Source organism: Rhamphochromis longiceps, linkage group LG16 (assembly GCF_057381845.1).
Source record: "Rhamphochromis longiceps isolate RC_006_pf linkage group LG16, R_longiceps_female_GT1.1, whole genome shotgun sequence".
Lineage (NCBI taxonomy): Eukaryota > Metazoa > Chordata > Actinopteri > Cichliformes > Cichlidae > Rhamphochromis > Rhamphochromis longiceps.
The window spans coordinates 14,869,632-14,895,402 of NC_140572.1; the positions used below are offsets into that span (position 1 = coordinate 14,869,632).

The following is a 25,771-nucleotide window of genomic DNA, read 5'->3' on the forward strand; positions in this document are numbered from 1 at the left end:
CCTTAATCTGATGCATAGTTCGCACGACTCAACCTATTGTGTCGAATCAAATTCAAGCAGACAGCAACCACGTCACGTTTATAAACAATATTTACTTTATTGACAAGTCCACGGTCTGTCAGAGAGCTCGCTAAGTTAGCGGTGTTGGTTTTTGTTGCATATCTGCTACGGGACATCACAGCTGAGCCTACGGAAGAATATAGGGGCCTGTTTTAGAAATAACGCTAGCAAAGAGTTGTCTGATTAGGCTACAGTTACTTTTTAAAGGCCCCTCAAAGCTGCTCTGGGGGGTGGAGTGTCTCCAGACTGCTGCGCCGATTGGGGCGCTCCATCGGAGGAAGAGAGATGGCGTGCTTATTGGAGGCCCCACTCCGCATCAGTGTGCTGTCTGTGAGTGCCAGTCTTTATAATTTCAACTAGCATTGTCAGGTTATAGAATGCAAACGGCAACTGCGAGTAGCTGATTTTGTTTGGTCATCTAGAAGCTCTCAAGTATAAAGGTTTTTCTGTTAGCCATAAAGCTAAGTTAAAGGCATTGCAACATGTAGCGGTCCGCCTACGTTGCTGTTGTAGAGAATGATTTTCTTCCTTGCTTTGCCCGGGCGGGCGGGAACCTTCCGAACACAATAAAGAGAATACATGCGAGCTGTGCCCGCTCGCCCCGTCGTTGTAACCTAAAACAAAATTGAGCGAACAAACTAGCTGTCAGTGTTACTCGGAATGAGTTAGCAGCTAATTGCTAAGAGTACCAGTGCTGTCACCAGTTTTGCAGTAGTCAAAACACGTTTATAGAATGCATCATGCACATTGGATAAAAAGTTGTAGGAATGAGATTTTTATTCAAACCACTCAGTATTATTTGATTTTAAGTTATGCGCCGTCTTAATTGCAATAGCAAACTTAACATTGTAAACCTAGCTAACGTTAGGTGCTCCTGCAAGTAACATTAGCAACTGTAGCATACGGTTAAGCTAGCGAAGCAAACTTCGCTAACTCACTGGTTTCCTTACTCTTGAGGTTTTTTTTTTATATGTAGTGTGTCGGCAGTCAGAGCTGTAGTAATTGGTAAGACTCCGGGATTTACTCTAGCAAGTGACACTCACTGCCAACTGTAACTTGGCTAATATAACGCAAAATGTTCCACGAAAAAGCGCATAAGGAGCCCCCGTGAAACGCCCCCCATGGTAGGTGTATGCAGAAAGGAGGCAGTGTGATTGAAGATATCATGGTAACTGATACTTTAGCATCTCAGCTTCACTCTTTTTAAAAAAAAAAAAAAAAAAACACGAGTTGATCCGTTATTGTGTATACATACATAATGCTGTATACTTGTGAAATGAATGTTTGCCACAGTGGCTGTCTGAATGAGAGGTACACAGGTACAGAACGTGTTGGGACACCTTGTGAGCTACGTGCTGGCATCAAAGTGTGACTCCGTTGGCAGCTGGAGGACGTTGACTTCTGCGGAAAGTTCTGGTCAAAGCTGCCAGTGACATAAACAAAGTTTTCTGGTGTCGCAGTGTCAAAAAGCTTTTAAAGGCTCCTGCCGTGGAGGCTGCTGTATTTTTCCTGTGTGTAACACAAAAGGTGTTATTTTAGTTGTAAAAAAAAAAAACAATTTAAAACTGCCCTTTTTATGTATAATTAATTATTGTTTATTTAATGGTTAATAATTGTTCAGTTAGAAACCAAATTCCGTAGGCTTTTACTCTGCTGAAATATGTGCACTTTGTCAGTTGTCAGATGTGGAGGACAGCATTTGATAGTGTAGAGAAAAAATACTGTACAAGGTAAATCCAGGGTCAAGTCAGTGATTTCTAAAAGTCATGTTTGTGTTTTTGTTTTGTTTTTTGTTCTAATGCAGGAAGTCACCGCCACTAGTCGCCATTATGTTGACAGACTGTTTGACCCCGACCCACAGAAAGTGCTTCAGGGAGTCATGTAAGTGTGGGTCTGATCGCGTATGATATATACACATGTATATCAGGGTGTTTCCTGTGTCAGAATAGTACTTATGTGAATACACACAAAAATACTGTCGCGCATTATGTAGGCAAGGCAAGAAGTCTGTGCATCTTATAGAGTTTTTTTGTTTTTGTTTGATGCATAAAATGCATTATGCTTCAAACTTGTAAATTAAATTGAAGTCTTACATATATTTTTTTTTTCACAGTTTTCATTAATTCTCTTGGTGGAAGGCCAAAACCTGTTTGGTGGGTGGAGACATTGCAGAAAAATCTCTGCATGTGCTGTTTTGTTTGTTTTTGATTTTTGTTTTAAATTTTGTTTTACAAAGTGCAGGAAAAAAAGTGTTTGAAAAAATTTTTTTTCAGTAAATGACAGCTGTCAAATTCTGCTTGCCTCCAATTTGCAGACTTTATTCAGCCACTGCAATAGCACGTCTTTGGGCTTTCCTGATTTTTCTTTCTTTCTTTTTTGTTGAAAATGAATGAAATTGATGGTTAAAAAAAACAAAAACAAACAGTCCACCCTGTTACGTTAAATTCAGCTGTTGTTGTTGCTAAGAGTTTAATTCCACAGGCTGTTTATCATTTACCAACACGTGCTTGTTTTTAATGTCCCAAATTCTAAACATTAGTGACGACAGTGTTGCAGCAGGAGTGTGTGCTTACATGCACAGGCTTAGCTGTTTGTGACTTCGTGTCTCACTCTCACTCTTGGTCTGGACTGCTGTGATTTGGACTCGGACTATTTAGTTATTTTTAACTTGCGGGGAGACTAGCTCTGGTTACGACTTGTATCGTTTCATTAGCCGAGCGCCTGACCGCCTTAACTGCCTCCTAGATCAGTGTGCTTTTCCACTCACCTTGCTGCAGTTTGATATCACATATCATCTGAAGGTACTAACAGAGCAGAAGAAGCTCATGGGGGGAAAAATGCACTTAGATGAAGCCTGTTCATTTCTAATGTGTTACATGAGAATATGTAGAACATGAGCTTGATATCAATGATTTCTATTGTTGTTTTTAAAACTGTCAGCCTGCCTGACCTGTGTCGGCCTGATGTGCTTATAACTTATCAATTAAATGATAACATGCTATAAATCAAGGTGTTCATATTCACTCTTAAGGTTATATTATGTTGTTTCAAATACATTCACATGTCTCATTTGGATGTATTTGTATGCTTTCACAGTGACATGAAGAACGCTGTCATAGGAAACAACAAGCAGAAGGCCAATCTGATTGTCCTCGGAGCCGTGCCGAGGTATGAATCCCCGCACCTCTCACGCTCTCCTGCTCTCTACTTCCTTCTTTAGGTCTTTGAAAAAGTCATTCTAATGCACTTACATGAAGCTGTTGGAACATGGCACGCTTACCCTCTTGTGTCTGTTCCTCCAACCAAATAAGTTGGACCACATTAAAAGCACTTATGGTGCTTTTGAATCCAGTTGTTTTGCAACCCCCAACCTCTTTGATATCATAACAGAGCATGAAACTCACCACAGTACATTACCCCAGCCATCCTCTGAACCCATTTGGTCACAGATACAGAGTAGATGGATACTTAAAAAAGGTCTGTTAGGGCCAAGTTTATTTTTACCCCCAGGTTCTACAGGCTGATGCCTGTTTTGTTGACAGTAGTATAAAGTTGTAGTTCATGATAATATGAAACTACAGCACAGCTGTTAAAGCTATGCAATATAACCTGGTAGTAAATTCTGCTATGTCTTACAGGTTATGCAGGGTTTGTTCTCATGTTGAACCGGCTCCCAGGTTGGAGTTGGGAAAAAGACGTCCTCTCTAGGCAAAGGCTAGAAAAATAGGCTGCTGGGACTTTATTTGTCTTTTTCCACTTCCTATGTATGGTTCTGCTGGAGGTTTCTTCCTGTTAAACGAGAGTTTTTCCTTTCCGCAGTCACAAACTGCTTTCTCATGGAGGGGTCATCTTATTGTTGGGATTTTCTCTCTATTGTTGTAGGTTCTTTGTCTTACAGTATAAAGTGCCTTGAGGTGACTGTTGTGTGTTTCAGTGCTCTGTATATAAATTGCATTGGATAGAAGTGATAAGACTTTATTCAACTGTCTTATTAAAAACCTAGAGAAACCCTGACTGTGCTTCCCTCCTCTGTTGGCTCCAGGTTATTATACCTGCTGCAGCAGAGCTCGTCCAGTATGGAGCTGAGGACAGAGTGCGCCGTAGTGTTGGGAAGCCTCGCCATGGGCACTGAGAACAACATCAAGTCCCTGGTGGACTGTCACATCATCCCTGCCCTTCTTCAAGGTTGGGTCAAACACACACGCACACACAGATGTATGCAAATACTGTAGGTGACGTGAGATTACACGTACTCTGTGTGCTTGCAGGTCTCTTATCTCCGGACCTGGTCTTCATTGAAGCTTGCCTTCGATGTCTCAGAACTGTCTTCATCAGTCCAGTCACCCCTGTGCAGCTGCTTTATACTGTAGGTTGCCTTAAATGCCTTCTATACCACATGTGTAGACAAGTTTGGTCATGACAAGCGCAGAGTACCAGTCTCAGGTATTTGTTGTAGCAAATAAATACAGAACAGAGGCACTAATAAAATGTATTATTGGAAGAAATGCAGTGATTAATATGATCTGATTTGATTCAGAGTCTTATCAAATTCTTTGCCACACTTGTTAGCCTCTGCTGCAGCGGACGTGCAGCTTAGAGGTGTTAATTAAACCTCATGGTGGCACAGACAAGTGTGATTGTTCCGCTTGGTAGCAGTATGCTGTGTAAACACCTAAAGCAGTTTAAATGCAGCATATTGATTCTTCTCTGAAAGAAAATGGAATCAGTAATGTGGAGTGACTGTGTCTGTCTCACTGTAACCAGAAATCTACCAGAGCACCCATCTGTCATTTCCTTGTTTGAATAGCTGGCTAGCCAGCATATAAACTGTCTTTCTGTTTAAGCCTTTGCAGCCATCAAAGACTTTAACCATCAGCAGTTTGTTTACGCAAAGAGGATGGACACAGGATACTAACACTGGTGTCAGCTAGACACAGGCATGCAAACCATGTCAGATAAATGTAAATATACTCCAATTGTATTAGTAAAATGAAGCTCTGCGTGGTAACCTGGTGCACCTAATTTTGAGATTTATTCGAGTCGTGCAGTTGTTGAGGAAAAAGTCATTTTTATAACCAAAAACAACAAAACCCTGTTTACCCCTTCAAAGCTTGCTGGGAGTAGTCCTTGAAGCTCTCCTGGTCTGAGTGATTTCAGCCTGCTTACAGAACAAAATGACTGGTTTGCATCAAAAGTTAGTGATGAGTTAGTTAGTGGTGGTCTCTGACTATGCGGCTACTGTTGGAAAAGCCAAGAAACACTTCTGATTGTCGTCATACCGTGACTTTAGTGAGGTGTCGAAACTCATTGTTAGGGGCAAAGGAGAGGTTCTTAAATTTCATCTTTATGAGAGAATTAAAGAAAAGTTCAAAAGTATCCATGCTGTCATGGATACTTACTTGGTCAAACTCATAATCAGCAGGTCAGTCTTTAAAAAAAAAATACCATCACATTCTTTTATCTCCAACAGAAAGCATGAGGACAGTTTTAGTTAAAGATGTTACTCGCGACTATTTGACTGAAAGTAAAAATAAATTAAAAAAAGCATGTGTTAAACAGTCACTCTATTGTTAGCATTGCTAGCAGCAGTGGCTACCATATTTGCAAGGTTCCGTGCAGAGTATGGTGACTCATCGCTCTTGTTGAGTGGTTGCGAGTGCGTTTCCTCTGACACAGCTGACATGGAACGGTTTATCTTTTACAAAGCACCACAGAAGTACCTGGGTGTTCACCTCAACAATAAACTGGACTGGACTACAAATACAGACATCCTGTATAAGAAGGGCCAGAGTCGACTCCACCCGCTGAGGAGACTGAGGTCCTTCGGAGTCTGCAGGACTCTGTTAAGGACATTCTATGACACTGTGGTAGCATCTGCCCTTTTATATGCAGTGGCCTGCAGGGGGAGTGGATGGAGAGGAGGATGTTAGTAAAGCTGACATCCATCATGAACAACCCACATCAGCCACTGCATGAGTATGTGAGTGGGCTGAGCAGCTCCTTTAGTCAGAGACTGAAACACCCTCGCTGCAGGAAGGAGCGCTTTCGCAGATCATTCATCCCAACAGCAGTTAGACTCTATAACCCCTCAATCACAAAGTCATAAGTCACTGGACACTGAACATCCACGGTCACCACTTCATGCATAATGGACCTTCCATGTGTATGGACATGTGCCGGTATATATGTATGTATATGTATACATATGTATATTTTGTGTGTGTGTGTGTGTGTGTGTGTGTGTGTACACATGTCTATAAATAGGAATAGTAGTGGTACAATAGTTATGTCAAGCTATATAGTTTGTCTTCCATATTTCCAACCATATCCATAATCACATACTGTGTATGCTACCATTGTATATAGTGCATTCTCTTACTTTTTTTCACTGATTGTACTTATTTGTATTTTTGTATTTCCTTCTGATATCTGTACTTGAGCTGAGGTGACGCAAAAATGTCCCCGTTGTGGGATCAATAAAGTTTTATCTTATCTTATCTCTTAGAACTGAGATTGTCAGGAGTTTATTTTCACCCACCCTGTTTACATTTTCACATCAGAGATGGTTTAAAAGTTGACTATTCTTGAACATGATCACCCATTCTCTCATTGAAATGATTCTGTGTGTATGTTCTCTTTCGTTTTTCTTTTTGAGGACCCCACTGTGATTCCTCATTTAATGTCTCTTCTGAGCAACTCTCTGAGAACCCAGGAGTACATCACCCAGATCTTCTCCCACTGTTGTAAGGTATTTGTTGGTATTTTATTGCCCATAAACACACTGGAGTCCATCACAGTGTCTCTGTTCAGACTGATCGATTGCTGATTTGAGATTTGTTGTGTTCAGACTCCAGAGCACCAGACGATCCTTTTCAACCATGGCGCCATCCAAAATATTGCCCCTTTGCTCATTTCACCCTCTTATAAGGTATAATGGGAGTGTGCATCTTTACCCCGTGTGACCATATGACCTTTGACACACAATACTCTGTAACACTCCATACATCGTCCTCTGTTCTCCAGGTCCGGATGCAGGCGTTAAAGTGTTTCTCAGTCCTGGCGTATGAGAACACTCAGGTCTCCATGACACTGGTGAATGGTGAGGAGCTTTTCTTCTTCTACTTTCTCTCGTCTTTTTCTCCTCTCATGTGCTTTTTTTCCTCATCAGTGCTGGTGGATGGTGAGCTACTCACTCAGGTATTTGTCAAAATGATGCAAAGGGATCAACCCATTGAAATGCAGCTAACAGCAGCCAAATGGTGAGTGGCATAACATTTATTTATTACTGAGTTATATCCTCTGTACCTTTTGTTTATTTGTGACCTCTTCTCCTGTTCCAGTCTAACCTATATGTGTCGAGCGAGTGCCATCAGGACAGACGATAGCTGCATAGTACTAAAGGTCAGATTTTTCCCACATGTTCTTGTGCCTCGCTTCATCATTTCTCTTGTGATACTCTACCAGTGGCACTCCTTTTTTTGTTTTTTCCCCCTTAAATGTGACTTTTTGCTGCTTGTGCAGACCCTGCCATGTCTCGTGCGAATGTGCAGTAAAGAGCATTTGCTCGAGGAAAGGGTGGAGGGTGCAGAGACACTGGCCTATCTCATGGAGCCCGACGTGGAGCTGCAGAGGATCGCAAGCACCACTGATCACCTCGTGGCCATGCTAGCCGACTACTTCAAGTACCCCAGCTCGGTGTCTGCCATCACTGACATCAAGAGGGTGAGTCGTGTCTGTTCAGTTAAGCAGTTTTAATATTTATCTTTTAAAATGAGGAATCTCAGAGAACTTGATTGCATTGTTCATCACACGTCAGTTCAAGACGTTGCCACTGTGGCAACTTTTCATCCATCACGGGCTTTGTGACTTTTGGATTTCCCCTTCTCTAAGCTGCTCTCGATGAAACCAGCTGCTGGTCTAAGGTCTCCCACTGCCCCCATGAAATAGTGTTGTCACAAAACACACACGTATCTGTTTAAATATCCCATTATGCCCACAAGAGGGCAAACCAGTGCTGTGAAGAACACAGAACACTGTTTTTCAAACATGACCAAAATGGCCCATTCAGTGTCTGCTGAGAGTGCAGTCCAGATTTCACAGTTAACGGCCTTCTAATACAATTAATACAATTTTCATATTGATTTTTTTTTTATTTATTAAAAAATGTGCTTGCCTATTGCACCACCTATTAAAAGGTTTTTATATATTTGACTTTGTGTGTAAATTCAAAGTTGTGCACTCACTTGTTGTTTTTTAATGATGTAAGCTGCAGTCATTTCTTCCCTGGAACATAAAATAGTTCAAAGAAATCACTGAAAGCATTACCGTGGCATTCATGCCTACGATGAGTGTCAACTTTTGATCACACCTTTAAATAATTGAGTGTGAATTATATTTGCTGCAGGCACACCTGTGTATGTCTGCTCTGTTCAGTGAGCAGCTGATTTGCTGCCCGTGTGCTGAGTGAGAGGAAAACTAGTTGTGTAGCTATGAGTGATCACGTTTACATGTAAATTTAGTGTAAATCATAGCACAGCTGTGGCCTGTAAATTGTGTGTTTGGAGATTTTTGTCAGAAGATGCAGTTACGAAATGATTTGATTGCTGATGTTTTATAAACAACAATGAAGCGTAGCTAATGCTTCGACCATAGTCACAGTAAAGATGTGGATTCACTAAAAATTGGACCTGTGAATTGAAAGTCGGAGCATTAGAAAGTGCTGACAGTTTCCTTTTGGGATTATCAAAACTTCTTTTCTTCTGTGCGTAACAAATTTGATTGCATCCATTTGGCTCAATAGCGGGATTCTGATGAAAAGTTCAGGGGCTTGTAACATTTGTCTGTGAACCAACAAACTGAACTTGTGCTAATCAGTCTTATAGTTGTAGATGTTTTTCAGGGCATTTAAATATCTGCTGTCTGTGTCCCTAAAACATTTCCTTTCTTGTTTACTAAGACAAATTGAAGGCTGTTGAAATGTATTCCTTTTGCCCAGAAAGACTGTTTAGCTGTTCGATCACTCAGCTTTGACCCGGTAACCCTCAGATTGAGGTCATTTACTGCCTTCAGTTCCCAGGAACAAATACGTAATGCTGATAAACATATTTATTAATCACAAAATGGATCCTTCACCTTGAATAAAAAACCTTTGTCACTTAATGTTCAGCAACAGTTCACTTTGCTGTCTTGCAGCTGGACCACGACCTGAAACACGCACACGAGCTGAGACAAGCAGCTTTCAAACTGTACGCCTCACTGGGCTCCAACGATGAGGAGATCCGCAAAAAGGTGCCCTCTGGTTTACGTCTCTGTTTGCTTATGTAAACGTGTCATTATATGTTTCTGTGCTAACCCGGCCCCTCATGTTGGCTTTCAGATAACAGAGACGGAGAACATGATGGACAGGATAGTCAGTGGCCTATCAGAATCCAGCATTAAAGTCCGTTTGGCGGCTGTCAGGTATGGTGCAAAGTGAGACAGCTGCAAAGACTTGAGGAGGTTAGCACTAAATTTGAGCTTGGTAAAGTTAAAGTGGACCTGTTTTGGCATAGAAAGTTTTCCACTTTAGCCATTTTATTGCTTTAATGTAGATCTTTTAACAGGAAGTCATGTAGATTTGATTGAAATATTATATCCACCCTAATAATCCAATAAACAGTAATGAGCAAAATATTTACTGAACAGAGACGTCCTGCTTTAATGTTTGTTGCTTTCCTCGTGCTGTGCGCACTCATGCTCTGGATCAGATTCATGTCCAAACTGGTACGGATGTATTAGAGAAATTTGCCGTTTCTAATTAAGATCGATATTCTTAAAAGGTTTACAGCAGAGCCACAGCCTTTCGCTGCTTCTGTTTGGGGAAAACTAAGATGTAGGGCAACCTATCAGAATGAAGCTAGCTTAAGGGGGGCGGGACCTTAATGTAAAGGGAGCTGAAGAATTTAGTGTAATAGGTCCACTTGCGGTAATGTTTCCAATGTAACTACAGTAGATCTCATACAGTTGTGTTAGACAAAACGTTACATTACTTTTTAAATCATATAATTAGTATTAATTCTCTGTACACATTTAACCCTTTATGTCAGCTTGCTGTTGCACTCTGGAGGCCTGGCTTGGACCACAGTGGGATTTGCCTGTTGATGAGTAAAACCACAGGCAGTTTAATTCAGGCTCCGGTGCTGATCTGGTACATTAAACCAAAGCTTTGACACACTGAATATCTCCATTAAACCACCTGTTTATATTTTTGTTTTGTCCTAGGTGTCTTCACAGTCTTTCTCGGTCGGTGCAGCAGCTGAGAACCAGCTTCCACGATCATGCAGTATGGAAACCCCTGATGAAGGTCACTGGAATTTGACGTTAAAGTTTTGTTTACAGCATATTTTCACAGCTGTTTAGTGGAGCTCTGAGTTTCTCTACCTGACACATTAACGTCGAGCCTGTCTGCGATTGTGAGAGGAAATATCAACTAAGGTTGTGTGTTCTGTTGTACGCAGCTCTTGCAGAACGCCCCGGATGAAGTCCTGGTTATGGCTTCCTCTACACTATGCAATCTACTGCTGGAATTCTCACCCAGCAAAGAGGTACACTCATGGAGACACTCCGGGTTCTGAAATGAATCGAGTTTGCTGACACGTTCATCTCGTTGTTCGGCTGTTTGATTCACAGCTGTCCTAGTTTGGTACAATCTCACCGCTCACACAGCCTCGTTTTCAGCCACAGCAGAAAGCTTTAAAAACTGAGCAGGTGGAACATGTGCTGGTAAACACAGCAGGGCAGGTAGAAGCTCAGAAGCCACATTTCCCTACAGCAAAAGAGATTAAGTGCAGGTCTTACACCTACTCTGAGAAGGAACCCAGATTGAAGTGCAGAGAGAAGCGGAGAGAGTGGACGGCTGTGGTTGAGGGAGCGACACCGTGAATGACTAGAGGTAGTTGTAAAGCAGAGAAATTAAATGTTTTCTGATCGTCTGCATTCTGAAGCTGTAAACTCACTAACCCCTCCTCACAGCCCTGCAGGAAGAAGCTGCTTTTAACCAAAAAGCAGGCACACACGTCACACCTGCATTTCTGACACAGGCAAAGCACCAAAAAGAGACAAACCCGGCTCCCACATTTGTATAAGGTGTTTCTACAAGAGCTGATTATGAATGTAGGTAGGCAACAGCCCCATGCAGACAGTATTTGAGAGGAAATGCTCTGCAGACTGCACGACTGATGATGATGATGATGATGATGCCGTTCCTGATGGAGATGTTAAAAAATAGCTGTTTAGTAAAGTAACGTTTTCTTTTTTTGTTTTTTAATTACTTTAATGTTGAGTCCAGTTGTCTTTGTGTGTCTGCAGCCCATCCTGGAGTCAGGGGTAATGGAATTACTATGCAGTCTAACCCAGAGCGACAGTCCTGCACTGAGAGTCAATGGGATCTGGGCCCTAATGGTGAGCTTTTATTTAATTTTTTTACTTTAAAATATTCCCCTCCACCCTTCGTCTGCACTGTAAAAGTGAGCTGCTGTGTTTAGCTTGATGTTAAAATATCCCGACTGACTACTTTGTGTGTTTGTGTGTTAAGAATATGGCGTTCCAAGCTGATCAGAAGGTGAAGGTGGAGATTGTTCGGTGTTTGGGCACAGAACAGCTGTTCCGCCTGCTATCAGACCCCGACACCAACGTGCTGATGAAGACCCTCGGTCTGCTGCGCAATCTACTGTCGCAACGCGCAGTGAGACACGCAAACACACACATGAACAGACATGAATAAGGCTGCAATTAAAGCTTTTTCTCTTTTGTTTGTTTTGGGGGTTTTTTTCATTGTTGGATAAGCTTTCGATTATTGTGTCGATTAACTGCTGAACACTCACCGGCTCAAATTAAATCTCAGATGGAAATCACCTCGTTCTGAGTCAAATTTCAAAGGCTTTGCATTTTTTAAAGCACAAAACTTCACACTGAATCACATTGTAACTTAAATCAGTTTTATTGATATTACAACAACAGTCACAACAAAGTCAATGCTCTACAATAAGCAGTCAGATTAGTTTCTAATAGGAGTGGACAGATAAACGGTAGCGTGTTTCCTGTAGGACGTTGAACTCTTGTGATTTGGTGTAATGCACACTGTTTCTATTGTAAGTGAGTCGCTACAAACTACTAAGTGCTTTGAAGCTTTTGAGCTTTCTTAAGTATGAAAGAATCCATGAATGTTTGGTGAGATTTGTAGTCTTCGGGGGGAATTAAGCCCTCATAGGTTCTTTCAGGGCAAATTGGTCCTGGTTAGAAGGTCAGATTGATGAGTTTATTATAAAAACAGTGATTAAAGTCACATTCAAAGGATTAACTCATGCAGCACAGGGATACAGAGGCCCTCGATTTCGAGTCAGGCCTTGTAGTGGGGCTTTTTGGCAAGCGCGTGGCTGAGGGTCTGGCGCTTTGTAGGTCAGTTGGCGGTCCAATCTCCAGTTGCTAAAATGAGTGGATACAGTGTGGTAGACTAGTGCAGTGTCTGCATCGATACACTGTTGTAGTGAAAACAGAGTTGAGTGTGAAGCCAGACTTGTTGATCTGTGTTTCTACCCTTGCCTGTAGCCACAAGCTAAGGAAAAAGATCAGATTTAAGTGGTGGAAATGGGTTCTTCCTCAGAGAGAGCATGGGAAAACCCGGTCATTTAGGAGGAACTCTAAGTCAAGCTGGGCTCGATGGTCTGATCCTTATATTGGCCCTGTCTGCAGTCACAGATCTGATGGCAGAGGTAGTGTTCTCTGAATCACACAAACACACCAGGAGTTTTTTTTCTCACTTTCAACACAAAGACATGTTTACATACAACGAAAAACAAGTCAGTTTCTGATGTAGGTGTCCATCAGTACAATCTTAGCTCAGATTAGGGGCTCAAAAGGAGTCTGCTGTTTTGGCATATGACTCTGTGAGTGAGGAATGTGAGGCTCCAACGCCAGAGAGACTGTCTCCAGTTCTGGTTCCCATTCATATCCTCACACAGGGAGCCAGTAGCTGGGTAAGCTTGGATAAGCACAAGAAAATTGATGTCTGGATACTAATGAATGAGTGTTAAGCAGCTACAACAGTTTGGTGTGTAGAGCAGCTTCCCAAATTCCACGGTGATGTTTTGTCCCATTACCGATCAAAACCTCTGTTCAGTTTACAGTAGAGCAGAGAAAGCTAATATTAATATTTCCCAGATAATATTTAAGATATTTTTAAAATGTGTACTGTTTGCTGTGGATACTTTGCAGTAATTATGAAATGATGTTGTTAAATGAATAAATAAATTTTAGCTTTCCACTGGTTACATGCAAATATTATCGTGACTATCGTGCTGCGTCAGATTCGATATCAACAAAATCCACTTTCACAAAAGAGTCTAGTTTATGCAACAAATGTACTGCTGCTGTTTGTAAACTGCTCTTAGGTGGCCCATATGTCATAGGCTACGTTCACACTGCAGGTCTTAATGCTCAATTCCGATTTTTTTTGATCAATCCGATTTTTTTTTTCTCTGCTTGTCCACACTACAAATAAAATGTGACAGCAGACGCGCTCTAGTGTGAACCCTCAAAGCGGCTCGCATGCACAAAAGAAGACGACACACACAACGCGCTCTGTTTAGACCCAGAGCAAACAGGATTGTTTGACTGATGGACCTTAATATAAAGACTTGTTTCAGACTTTACGTTTCCCAATTTTGCTTTATGTTATTTTGTCATTTACAAATGGCCTAATAATTATCCTTATTGCTGTTTTAGAGAGGAGCAGTGCTTCAAAGGATAGTTGCAGATTTCTGTCAGAATCTGCAGATTATACAGTATAAATAAAATGTTCACGTTTCTCCAACGTTGTCTTCCAAACAGTTTCACTGGATGGCCAGGAAGCATTCGCGATGTCTTCTCTGGCGCTGATAATTGGCGTCTGTCTTGTGTCAGTGACATAAAAGACGGATTTAATGCGACATGACTGTTCAAACAGCAGTCGCTTTCTAGAACATCAGATATGTATCGGATTCAGTACCACATATGAAAGTGACCCAGGTCGGATTTGAAAATATCGGATTTGTGCTGCTCCTCCTTGAATCGCTACCTTATCGTGGTGGAGGGGTTTGTGTGTCCCAGGGATCCCAGGGGCTATGCCCCCTGGTAGGGTCTCCCATGGCAAATTGGTCCTGGGTGAGGGACCAGACAAAGAGCGATTCAGAAGACCCTTATGAAAAGAATATCGAGGGAACAGTTTACCCTGCCCGGGATAGGGTTACCGGGGCCCTGCCCTGGAGCCAGGCCCGGGGAGGGTGCCCGAGGGCGAGCGTCTGGTGGCCGGGCCTTAGTCCATGGGGCCCGGCCGGGCACAGCCCGAAGAGGAGACATGGGCCCATCCTCCCGCAGGCCCACCACCCGCAGGAGGCGCCATAGGGGTCGGGTGCATTGTGTGCCGGGTGGCGGCCAGGAGCGGAGGCCCTGGCGGACTGACCCCCGGCTGCCAAGACTGGCAATAGGGACATGGAATGTCACCTATCTGGTGGGGAAGGAGCCTGAGTTAGTGCGTGAGGTTGAGAGGTACCGTCTAGATATAGTCGGGCTCACCTCTACGCATGGCTTGGGCTCTGGAACCAGTCTCCTGGAGAGGGGCTGGACTCTGTCTCAGTCTGGAGTTGCCCCTGGTGAGAGGCGGCGGGCTGGGGTGGGTATTCTAATATCCCCTCGGCTTGCTGCCGGTACGTTGGGGTTTTTCCCGGTGGACGAGAGGGTTTGTTCCCTGTGTCTTAGGGTCGGGGAACGGGTCCTGACTGTCATCTGCGCTTATGCGCCGAGTGGCAGTTCGGAGTACCCAGCCTTCTTAGAGTCCCTGGGTGGGGTGCTGGAAGGTGCTCCACCTGGAGACTCTGTTGTCGTGCTGGGAGACTTCAATGCTCACGTGTGTAACAACAGCGAGACCTGGAGGGGCGTGATTGGGAGGAACGGCCTCCCTGATCTGAACCCGAGCGGTGTTTTGTTATTGGACTTCTGTGCTAATCACAGTTTGGCCATAACGAACACCCTGTTCGAACATAAGAGTATCCATAAGTGCACGTGGCACCAGGACGCTCTAGGCCGTAGGTCGATGATCGTATCACCAGACCTGCGACCATATGTTCTGGACACTCGGGTAAAGAGAGGGGCTGAGTTGTCAACTGATCACCACCTGGTGGTGAGTTGGATCAGGTGGCGGGGGAGGACGCTGGACAGACCTGGTGCACCTAAACGCGTAGTGAGGGTGTGCTGGGAACGTCTAGCAGAGGCCCCAGTCCGCGAGATCTTCAACGCACACCTCCGGCAGAGCTTCAACAGCAGTCCAAGGGAGACTGGGGACATTGAGTCCGAATGGAACATGTTCAGCGTCTCCATTGCCGAAGCTGCTGCATTGAGCTGCGGCTGCAAGGTGGTTGGTGCCTGCCGTGGTGGTAATCCCCGAACCAAATGGTGGACACCAGAGGTGAAGGGAGCCACCAGGCTGAAGGAGTCCTATCGGGCTTGGTTAGCCTGTGGGACTCCGGAGGCAGCCGACAGGTATCGACAGGCCAAGCGGAATGCGGCTCGGGCAGTGGCTGAAGCAAAAACTCGGGTGTGGGAGGAGTTCGGAGAGGCCATGGAAAAAGACTTTTGGACTGCCTCGAAGAGATTCTGGCAAACCATCAGGCGTCTCAGGAGGGGAAAGCGGTGCTCTACCTGCACTGTGTATAGTGCTGGCGGAGCGCTGCTGACATCGACTGAGGAAAATTGTCAGGCGGTGGAAGGAATACTTCGAGGACCTCCTTAATCCCACTGACACGTCTTCCGGGGAGGAAGCAGAGTCTGGGGATGAGGGGAATGACCCGCCAATTTCCAGGGGCCAGGTCACTGAGGCAGTTAAACAACTCCTTGGTGGCAGAGCCCCTGGTGTTGATGAGGTCCGCCCCGAGTTCCTGAAGGCTCTGGACGTTGTAGGGCTGTCCTGGTTGACACGCCTCTGCAATGTTGCGTGGAGATCAGGGGCAGTACCTGTGGACTGGCAGACCGGGGTGGTGGTCCCCATCTTTAAGAAGGGGGACCGGAGGGTGTGTTCCAACTACAGGGGGATCACACTCCTCAGCCTCCCTGGGAAAGTCTATGCCAGGGTGCTGGAAAGGAGAGTTCGTCCGCTAGTCGAACCTCGGATACTGGACCAGCTCTTTATCCTCTCGAGGATACTTGAGGGTGCATGGGAGTTTGCCCAACCAGTCTACATGTGTTTTGTGGACTTGGAGAAGGTAGTCGACCGTGTCCCTCGGGGTGTCCTGTGGGAGGTGTTGCAGGAGTATGGGGTGTCTGGCCCATTGCTACGGGCCATTCGATCCCTATACAACCGTTGCAAGAGCTTGGTTCGCATTTCCGGCAATAAGTCGGACTCGTTCCCGGTGGGTGATGGGCTCCGCCAGGGCTGCCCTTTGTCTCCGTTTCTGTTCATAATTTTTATGGACAGGATTTCTAGGCGCAGCCAAGTGGCGGAGGGCTTTCGCTTTGGTGGCCTCAGAATCTCATCTCTGATTTTTGCGGATGATGTGGTTCTGTTGGCTTCATCGGGTGAGGGCCTCCAGCTTGCACTGGAACGGTTCGCAGCCGAGTGTGAAGCAGCGGGAATGATGATCAGCACCTCCAAATGTGAGGCCATGGTTCTCAGCCGGAAAAGGGTGGAGTGCCCACTCTGGGTCGGGGATCAGTTCCTACCCCAAGTGGAGGAGTTCAAGTATCTTGGGGTCTTGTTCACGAGTGATGGGAGAAGGGAGCCGGAGATCGACAGGCGGATTGGGGCTGCAGCTGCAGTAATGCAGACGCTGCACCGGTCCGTCGTGGTGAAGAGGGAGCTGAGTGTAAAAGCGAAGCTCTCAATTTACCGGTCGATCTACGTCCCTACCCTCACCTATGGCCACGAGCTGTGGGTAGTGACCGAAAGAACGAGATCGCGGATACAAGCGGCAGAAATGAGCTTCCTCCGAAGGGTGGCTGGCCTCTCCCTTAGAGATAGGGTGAGAAGTTCGGCCATCCGGGAGGGGCTCAGAGTAGAGCAGCTGCTGCTCCACATCGAAAGGAGCCAGCTGAGGTGGTTCGGGCATCTGACAAGGATGCCCCCTGGGCGCCTCCTGGGTGAGGTGTTCCAGGCATGTCCCACCGGGAGGAGGCCCCGGGGCAGACCCAGGACACACTGGAGAGATTATATCTCTCGGCTGGCCTGGGAACACCTTGGTGTTCCCCCGGATAAGCTGGAGGAGGTGGCTGGGGAGAGGGAGGTCTGGGCCTCTTTGCTTAGGCTGCTGCCCCCGCGACCTGGTCTCGGATAAAGCGGATGAAGATGGATGGATGGACGGATTTGTGCTGTTCACACTGTCATACCATGATGGGATAGATGGGTCGCACAGGGTCAGAAAAGTCTGATTTGATGCGCTTTCGCCTGCAGTGTGAACGTAGCCATAGGTGGTACTTGACCTCTGGGTCAGCGTTGAATGCTCCCCACTTGTGTTATCACTACATATGAACGATCCAGTATGGGCTGAATTTGAATGAATTGTCGAGAGGTCTTAAGTGCAACATGCAGACTGATTCTCCTTTGCTTCCCCTTTACTCCCAACTCTCATTTTGTCAGCACATTGACCAGGTCATGAGCTCCCACGGGAAGCAGATCATGCAGGCAGTTACCCTCATCCTCGAAGCGGAGCACAGTATAGAGGTCAAAGAGCAGGTGAGCACCCGTCTGCTTCACACGTACAGATGATTTATTTTTTCTAAGTTCAGCGTGCTGCTGTGTGGCAGAGCAGTTAAACATTCTGCTTATGTGATCACAGGCTGTCTGCCTGAGGTCAGTCTTGTCCTATTAAATTCAGTGGTGTTTGTATCGGGACATAAACAATAATCTGGTCCAAAACAGGTCATAAAATTAAGTACAATCCTGGATGAACAGCACAACAGGACACATTGCACCATTCCCATCATACAGGGAAAAGCAGCAACCAGGTGCTGCTAACAAATGTACTTAATTGACCAATCTCTATAAATGCAGACGTTTTGACAGTTTGCTGGTCTGGAATGTTCAGGTGTGTTAACACAGTGCCCAGTAGAAAAGATAACGGTGATCTTGGAGAAGCATTTGCTGCTGCCTGTCAATCTAGTAAGGGTTCCAAGGCCACTCACTCACTTAAACTTCAGCGATATCAATCTGTCCAGTTAGGGAGCACAAACCACTGTGAATCTATTACAGTTGCTTTGATGCAGATGAAAGTAACAACAGATGGACTGGACAGGCAACAAGAGAGCCTTCAGAAAGGGCATGTTGGAGGAGGTTGAAATATGTGGTTACAGTTGCTCCAAGAAAATAACAGTAACAGACTGAACTAAATTAAATAATACAATATATTACAAAGTTTACAAAATATAAGAAATGGCTCTAATATTTACAAATAGCTCAATTATAAGAAGTGAAATAGATATGATTGACATTAATTTGTAAAACTTTGCTGTAGAGCAAGTGCAAAAGGGTGTAACTACTGCACTGTGCATTCGATGGAGGAGTTATACAAGGAGATGATTTCCGGTGTTGTTCACTGGTGCACGTCATGGAGTGGGTGGGAGTTTTCGTCCAGCTGCATTTGGTAAGTGGATAAAATAAACCTTGTACTGGTGCAGTGGGCCCTGGGTTCCTGGTGATGAAGGTGTGTGTGTGTGTGTGGGGGGGGGGGGGGGTTAGGGCTGTGCCATATGACGAAATGTATCGGATGACGAAATTAAAACTTCTCTGGTTTCATATTATAAGCTATCTTTTATTTTGTCGTGGAGCAAAATCCACTGTTTACAGCAATATATTTTTTTGGGATGGCCACCACGTGGATGCAGACACACAGAATACCAGCATGGCCAGTGAAGACGAACCAGGCAGCTCCAAACAGAAGGACCAGTCAACAAAAATCGAGGACCTTATTCCTAAATGAGAGGCTCCCTCTGTAGCATGGACATGGTTTGGTTATGAAAAGTCTGACACGGACCAGAACACTGTACTATGCAAGTTATGCTGCAAACCGGTCCCCACCACAGACTCAAACACGACAAACCTCTCAACCACCTACGAACGAATCACGTGAAAGAGTAAGGAGAGAGTTTAAGGATGAGAAGCAAAAAAAGAGCCGTCAGGTGCTCAAAACATTAGAACAGGCTTTTCCCTGCAGCGTGCCGTGTAATAAATACTCAGAAAGAAAATGGCAGCTGTTGCAACTTTTATCTACAAATATAAAGTTTCATGCATCGATCAAAACACTCGACTCCAGGTACATGACGCCCAGGTCGAGCTGCCTGAGAGTCACAGCGTTTACAGAAAAAGCACTATTTTGTGATTTCTATCATCATTGGGATGAGAAATGTCATATCGAATATGAGATTTTGGTCATATTGATTCCTCGTGGTATTTCTTCCACATCGTTGACACTGTGCTGTGCAGTAAACCTTCATGTGATAGTACGTATGGATGTGCAATACTGAGGGAACTACAAGCTGAGTGTACTGCAGGCATCAAGGCAGAGCTATAGAGGGGTCCATGGTTTGGGGGTTGTCTTGTTGTTGCCTGGCCAGTGCTCTTGTTATCAGTTTGACTCGGTTTGTGCCTTCTAAGTGGACAGATTGACGTCCCCGTCCACAAACACAAAGTGTGATGATCAAATGTTGCCAGTTTTGTGAATGTGTTGCCTGTTGCTTTCTTTTATTTATTTTTTAACCTCAGAACAAACTGTTCAGATAAAAGCACTGATGTAACACTTTGTCTGTCAGACGCTGTGCATCCTAGTCAACATTGCCGATGGCAACACAGCCAAGGACCTCATCATGACCAATGACGACATGCTCCAGAAAATCAAATACTACATGGTACTGTGCACACTGTTAGTGTTTAAGCACATACTAGAGGTCGCGGCCTGATTGATCTGTGTCATTGTCCCGTCTTTCTTGACTTGTAACTTCTCTGATGTCTGCTGTTCCCACAGGGGCATTCGAATGTGAAACTGCAGCTTGCTGCAACCTTTTGCGTCTCAAACCTTATCTGGAATGAGGAGGACGGTAAGAAATGCAGCGCACAGGTACATGGACTAATAAAGAAAGGGCATGGGTTTAGATAAAGGAGACCGAGGAACATGAAGAAAGCTGAGCTCACGTTAAAGTAGTAAGAACTGAGGTCTTAAGTGTTCAGCTTTAGTTTATAGAACATTTACCAGAATGAAGGCACGTCACAGGCGAGTACAACGCTGAAAGATGTCTGATGGAGAAATGCTGTGTAGGATGGAAGGAGCATGGTAATAAAGTCGACCTCTCAAATGGTTGTTTACATTTTAGTCTTTTAAATGCTCATTCAGGGAGAGTGTAACTCAGACTTTTGAAGTTACAGTTTACTGTTTTCTGTGTTTGTTTTTTGTTTGTTTTAAAAAGAGGTCAGCCATAGGAATATACAGGGGATTTAATACTAATTATAGTACATGGCCTTCTGAAAGTGCTGTAACAGAGTTTTAAGATGTCCTTCCTTCACTTTTATTGTCTTCAGTGCCAACTCTCTGCTCCCACAGAGGTCGATTGTCTTGATAATAGTGAAAAAAAAGCAACAATCGTTGAGCCTTAAAGGAGATAACTTGTAAGCTGGAGAGAAAATGTGTTCGGCCTGAATGAATTTCATCCCTTTATGTCTCTGATTTCTAATTTCCTGCTTCTAAAGTCAGCTAAAACTGAAGTTATTGTTCTCTTCATTAAATCTTAACATGCTGTGTGACCAGATGGGATGAATCTGGGAATCATTTTTGCACTGAGTGTTTCTTCTTTACTCATTCATCATTATTAATTAAACTCTGATTTCTCTTCTATAGTTTGCCTTTTGTCCTGAAGGCTTGTGACATTTCACCTACTATTTGAAAATGCCCAAAGGTGGGCAGATCTCAGAAGGGAGCATATTTCAAAGAATCAGGGTACCAGCACTGAAGGCTGTGTTGTTAGGGAAGGAGAGCAGGCTGTTATCTGGGAAACACAGAGTCCAGGACAGAGTGTAGGAGGTGAAATGTCTGATCAGCACTGGGAAGCAGGATTTTATAGGAGATACCGAACTTTATCAAAGCCAAGAGGTGAATAAAGGCGGGGTGTTGTCACGACTTGGTGTCGGTAGAAACTTTGTCAATTTTGTTTTATGAGCATACTGCAGCTTGTCCAAGGCACCATTGCAGCACTCCAAGCAGGAGGTGATGAAGGTGATGAATGGGGGGTCTCAGCTGGGGAATTTGAGATAATGGCCAGAGTCTGGTGATGTTCTCTAGTTTCACCCAGGATGGAGACTCCTGGAGATGGTGAATAGGAGCAGCCATCCACATCATGGCATAGATCAGTCCCTTTCTGGAGCTGGGGCTTGGGGAACTACACCCCAGAGTTCAGTTTGAGGAAATTATTTGACATCCAGATCTTGACGTCTTCAAGGCAGTTGACCAGGGACAGAGGAGGGAGCTGATTGGAGGCTTTGGTGCTAAGATACAGCTGTGGAACATGTGTCTGTGTTCATATTAATGAACACACAGCTGCAGTGGGATTTTACATGTCAGCAGACATTGTTATTTGTCCTCTCTGCTTCACTGTGTGTCATCAGGTTCTCAGGAGCGTCAGGACAAGCTGAGGGAGATGGGCTTTGTGGACATCCTGCACAAACTGACACAATCCTCTGAGCCCAACCTCAGTGACAGGTGGGCCAGAACAGTGCGTCACAAAAAAGAAAATATCCTGTCAGACACTCCTTTAGCCTGCTGGACTCATTCTGTGTCTCTTTTCAGAGCGAAGACAGCATTGCAGCAGTACCTAGCATGACTACAGTGGGCAGCCATCGCCTTCTGCCAGCCTGACTAACAAATGTGTGGAGGACACCTGGCTCCTTCGTTATTTGTTTCAGTTAAAGTGCCCCTATTATGCTGTTTTTAACTAATAGGATTACTTTAAAAAAGAAAAATTCATATTGTGCACTCCTGCAGCGCCTCTTCTCGTCGTCTGAGCCCAGTCTGCTCCACTTGGTCCACTGCTATAACAGAAGCAAGGCAGCGTTTTTGTGTCCAGCCAGCATAGCCCTTTAACAGCTGCCAACTTAGAACACGTTAGCAGTGGCCACTTCAGAAAGACACGCCAACAGCATCAAACATAATACAGCTGTTCTCTTGAAATTGTATAAATGTTAATTACAACAGTAGACAGAACAATAGAATATGTCCATTAGAGCAGTGTTGCTGGGAATTTTCCTCTATTTAATGTAATTATGTCAAACTCATTTTACAAATAAAACCCCACTTTCTGCCACACAGTTCATTTCCTGAGATATGTTAGGATAAGATAAAGAGCACATCTGAGTTTTTCTACATGATAAATATGTAAAAATACAGAAAAGTCCTGGTAGCTCACCGCACAGACTGTCCTGTATTTGTAAAACAAAGTTTTTGTTAATTGATGAATTTAAAAAGTTAAATTGAAATTTCTACAGTAGACAGTGAAAAACAGGAACTTTTCTGTCATGTAATTGTTTATTTATTATTTAACTACTCTGGTCCAGTATAAATGGCTGTGGGGGAGGTCTTTATCAGCAGGAGAATCTGTAAAACTTAAAAAAAAAAAATACAGTTAAAAGTCCAAAGATGCATGCCTTCCTCCATATTTTCCAAAGCCATCCAGCGGGACAGATTGGCAAGTCCCCATAGTTTGACACCACTGCCTTAGAGGGTAGGATAGAAGCTGACGGGTATCGTGAGCATATTAATGCTCTTGTTTTAGCCAGAAACAGACGATGCCGTGTGCTTTGCTAGTATTGGAGATATTTTAGAGTTATCACAGCAACCCTAGCAACAAAATAATGTCCCACGGCGAAGGAGCATGTGGAGGGCGGGTGTTTCTTTGTTAGAGTGCCCCACACTAGCAGCTAGGCAGGATTTATTTAAACATGTTACACAGTGACATAGATCAGAAACGTAAGGAAAAGCTTGGACTACAAACAAGGTGTTTTAGCAAACCCCAGAAAGGCTAATAGGGGCACTTTAATGGTGAGGCCTGTTTTGTTGCACAAAGACACCTTTTTTTGGACCTGTGGCTGACCTCTCTTCACTTCTCCAGTACAAACACCTCAACCCAGCCTCAACAGTTCGGCGCCAGCTCCACGGCGGAGACTCTGAGACTGCAGTTGTTGTGAAATCAACGGTTAGGGGAGTTTCACCTGATAGGTTTTATTTTATTCTTCTCTTAAAGTGAATCCTTGGATTTGGATTTTGTGATTTGAGATTTGCAGACTTTGTTTTCTTTCTGTTTTTGGAGTGCAGCTGCCTGACGTCACCGCTAATTTGGAGCCTTCAGACTCCCAACAGTGGAGATTATGGTTTCAGAGCACGGCTGACGGACAGCAAAGTTTCCCAGTTGTATTTTTTTAATTTTTGACTAAAATTACTATTAATATTAATGTTTCCTTAAGGCATCGCAAGTAAGGACTCACTTGGAAAAACACAGACTGCCTATTTTGGAATTTCTTTTCTTCTTTGTGGATACATACCTCGTAAATATATAAATATATATAAATATAAACAAATATATATTTTTGGATTTTTATTTTCCCCTCATGTTTTTCAGTCGATCCCTCTGAACCATGATTTTTGGCACAGTCGGGGGAATCTACTGCACTCTAAATATCTGTCGAACGCTGAACGTGGTCTCTGGAGGATAATCAGGAATGAGCATTTCTCCTTTCAGGTGTCGTCACTGTGATGGTGCTGCTCGCGCAGAAGCCTGTCACTTCTGTCCAGTAACCTTATTTCCAGTAACCATTTCTCATGATCCCACTGAGAAAGGCAGTGCTTACACAGACCTGCGGTTATTAATTACACCCAACACCTGGGAAAAGAGGATTAATGTATCCATCCCTCACACCTCCTGTCGAGAAAGACCCGATGTCTGCTGCTCTCTGCAGTCCCCTGCATGTGTTTGTCAGGAGGGATAAATGAAATTCCCAAACCTCCAGCTTTCTCTCCCTTGATGTGTTTTTGAGAGGCGAGTGAGGACAGAGTAGATGTAAGAAATAAAGTAAGAATCATTTGACACTAAGGCATGAGTACATGCACTACAGCAGAATCAAGTGCTACATTGTTTCTCGACCCCTTTGTTATATAATTTCTTCTCCAATCAGGATATTTCTAGAACGTTTGTCCTGACATTTCAAACCTTACTGAAGCTCTGCTAGAATGAATGTTACCCTTGAGAATATATGCAGATCTGAAGGAGTTCCTGTGTTGTCTTATTTCTTCTTGGAGAGTCTGCTGTATTAAAAATCCCACCGGTTTTGTTGTTCTTCTTATTTTTTTTTAAATTTATTCATTGTTAGTTAGGGGTTGCTTCATGGATTTGAAATAAACCATTAGAATGTGTTACAGACTTGTTGCTGCTGCACACAGTAATGTCAGAGTGTGAATGTGATGCTGACCTGACAGCAGACTTGCAGTCACATGTGAAAAAGAATGATGCAGGTCTTCCCAGGAGTGGATGTCCCAGCAAATTCAAGCCAAGGTCTCAGACTCCACATCCATATTAAATACAACCCCCCACCCCCCCACCCAAAAGAACAGCTACAGCTGGTTTGGAAAGGAGAAAGCCTCTTCACTCCATGAAGAACATGGCAGCACAGCTTAGGTTTGCAAACTCCAAACTTTAAGAACAGTATCCTTTGAAATTGCCGTATTTGCTGCTTCCAAAACTCGTCAACTCACAGATGAGGTGTCTGTAGAGCCGGGCGTCTGCTGATCATAGGTGGTTCAATCACTGGCCGCTCCACTCTGCATGCCAAATATCACTGGGCAAGATGCTAAACCGGAGTTGCTCTCCAATGAATCCAAATGAATGTTTGATAGAAAGCACTTTGGTAGCAAAAGCATAGAAAAGTGCACATATACATGGGTTAATGAGGCATGTTCTATGAGCTTTATTTAATGTGTAAAACACTAATCCATCAGTTTTCTGTTCTTCTCGGTTCAGGTAATGATTCATTTAATTTGATTCCTACAATTATATGTTACACCTATTAATGCAAATCAGTGGTACAGACAGCTGTCAAGTACACAAAAATGCAATCTGTTAGTAAAGTTTCCTTTGTAGTTTTATATTTGCACTTGTATGTGTATAAAAATTACCATTAGTTGCCATGTAATTTGTATAAAACACATCCTGTAAGGTTGTCAGTTTTACCTTTTAAACCTTCCAGTAACACTGTTCTGTTTGGGCTTAACTGTGTTATCCAAAGAACTGACATTTGCAAAGTTTAAACTCTGGAGTCACTACACAGCAAGTCAACGCTTCATTTTCTGCATAAAATAATTGAAACATGTAGGCACTGGTAGCATTCTACGCCAAAGAAAACGCAAGGTGCCAGTTTGAACCTTCATCTGTTTGAGACACTCAAGCTTTTAACAGAATAACTGTAATTCCAAGGTGTGTGATACTTCATTTGAAAATGTACCGATTTAGCATGCAGCAAAAAGAAAAACCTAACCTGGTCACTGACAACGCCACAGGTGTTATGAAGCCTAATAAAGCATAAATAATAAATACAAGCCTAGTTGGATGTGGCCTTTTACCCACGTGCACACATTATAATACTTTAAGCTATTTGCCATATTAGCCATTAGTCTGTGGG

The 25,771-nt window shown here is 43.9% G+C and overlaps 1 protein-coding gene across 4 annotated transcripts; it reads left to right on the top strand.

Annotated features, from left to right (window-relative positions):
• Window positions 1–76: 76 nt before the first annotated feature.
• Window positions 77–24,509, top strand: armc8 (armadillo repeat containing 8). Of its 4 annotated transcripts, none has more exons than XM_085383673.1 (23): window positions 77–390; window positions 1,865–1,941; window positions 2,174–2,213; window positions 3,157–3,228; window positions 4,103–4,245; window positions 4,329–4,426; window positions 6,716–6,808; window positions 6,908–6,988; window positions 7,084–7,159; window positions 7,229–7,319; window positions 7,401–7,461; window positions 7,582–7,782; window positions 9,253–9,348; window positions 9,437–9,519; window positions 10,321–10,402; window positions 10,557–10,643; window positions 11,407–11,499; window positions 11,633–11,782; window positions 17,702–17,797; window positions 19,870–19,965; window positions 20,082–20,154; window positions 21,713–21,806; window positions 21,894–24,509. In XM_085383673.1, the coding sequence occupies exons 2-23, from the start codon at window positions 1,890–1,892 to the stop codon at window positions 21,925–21,927; spliced, it is 1,992 nt and encodes a 663-aa protein (XP_085239799.1). In that variant the 5' UTR covers window positions 77–390; window positions 1,865–1,889; the 3' UTR covers window positions 21,928–24,509. The 4 variants fall into 4 exon arrangements, with proteins under 4 accessions (XP_085239799.1, XP_085239797.1, XP_085239800.1 ...); XM_085383674.1 differs by lacking the exon at window positions 77–390 and adding an exon at window positions 701–1,184; XM_085383671.1 differs by lacking the exon at window positions 2,174–2,213 and having other exon boundaries at window positions 78–390.
• The last annotated feature ends 1,262 nt before the right edge of the window (window positions 24,510–25,771 follow it).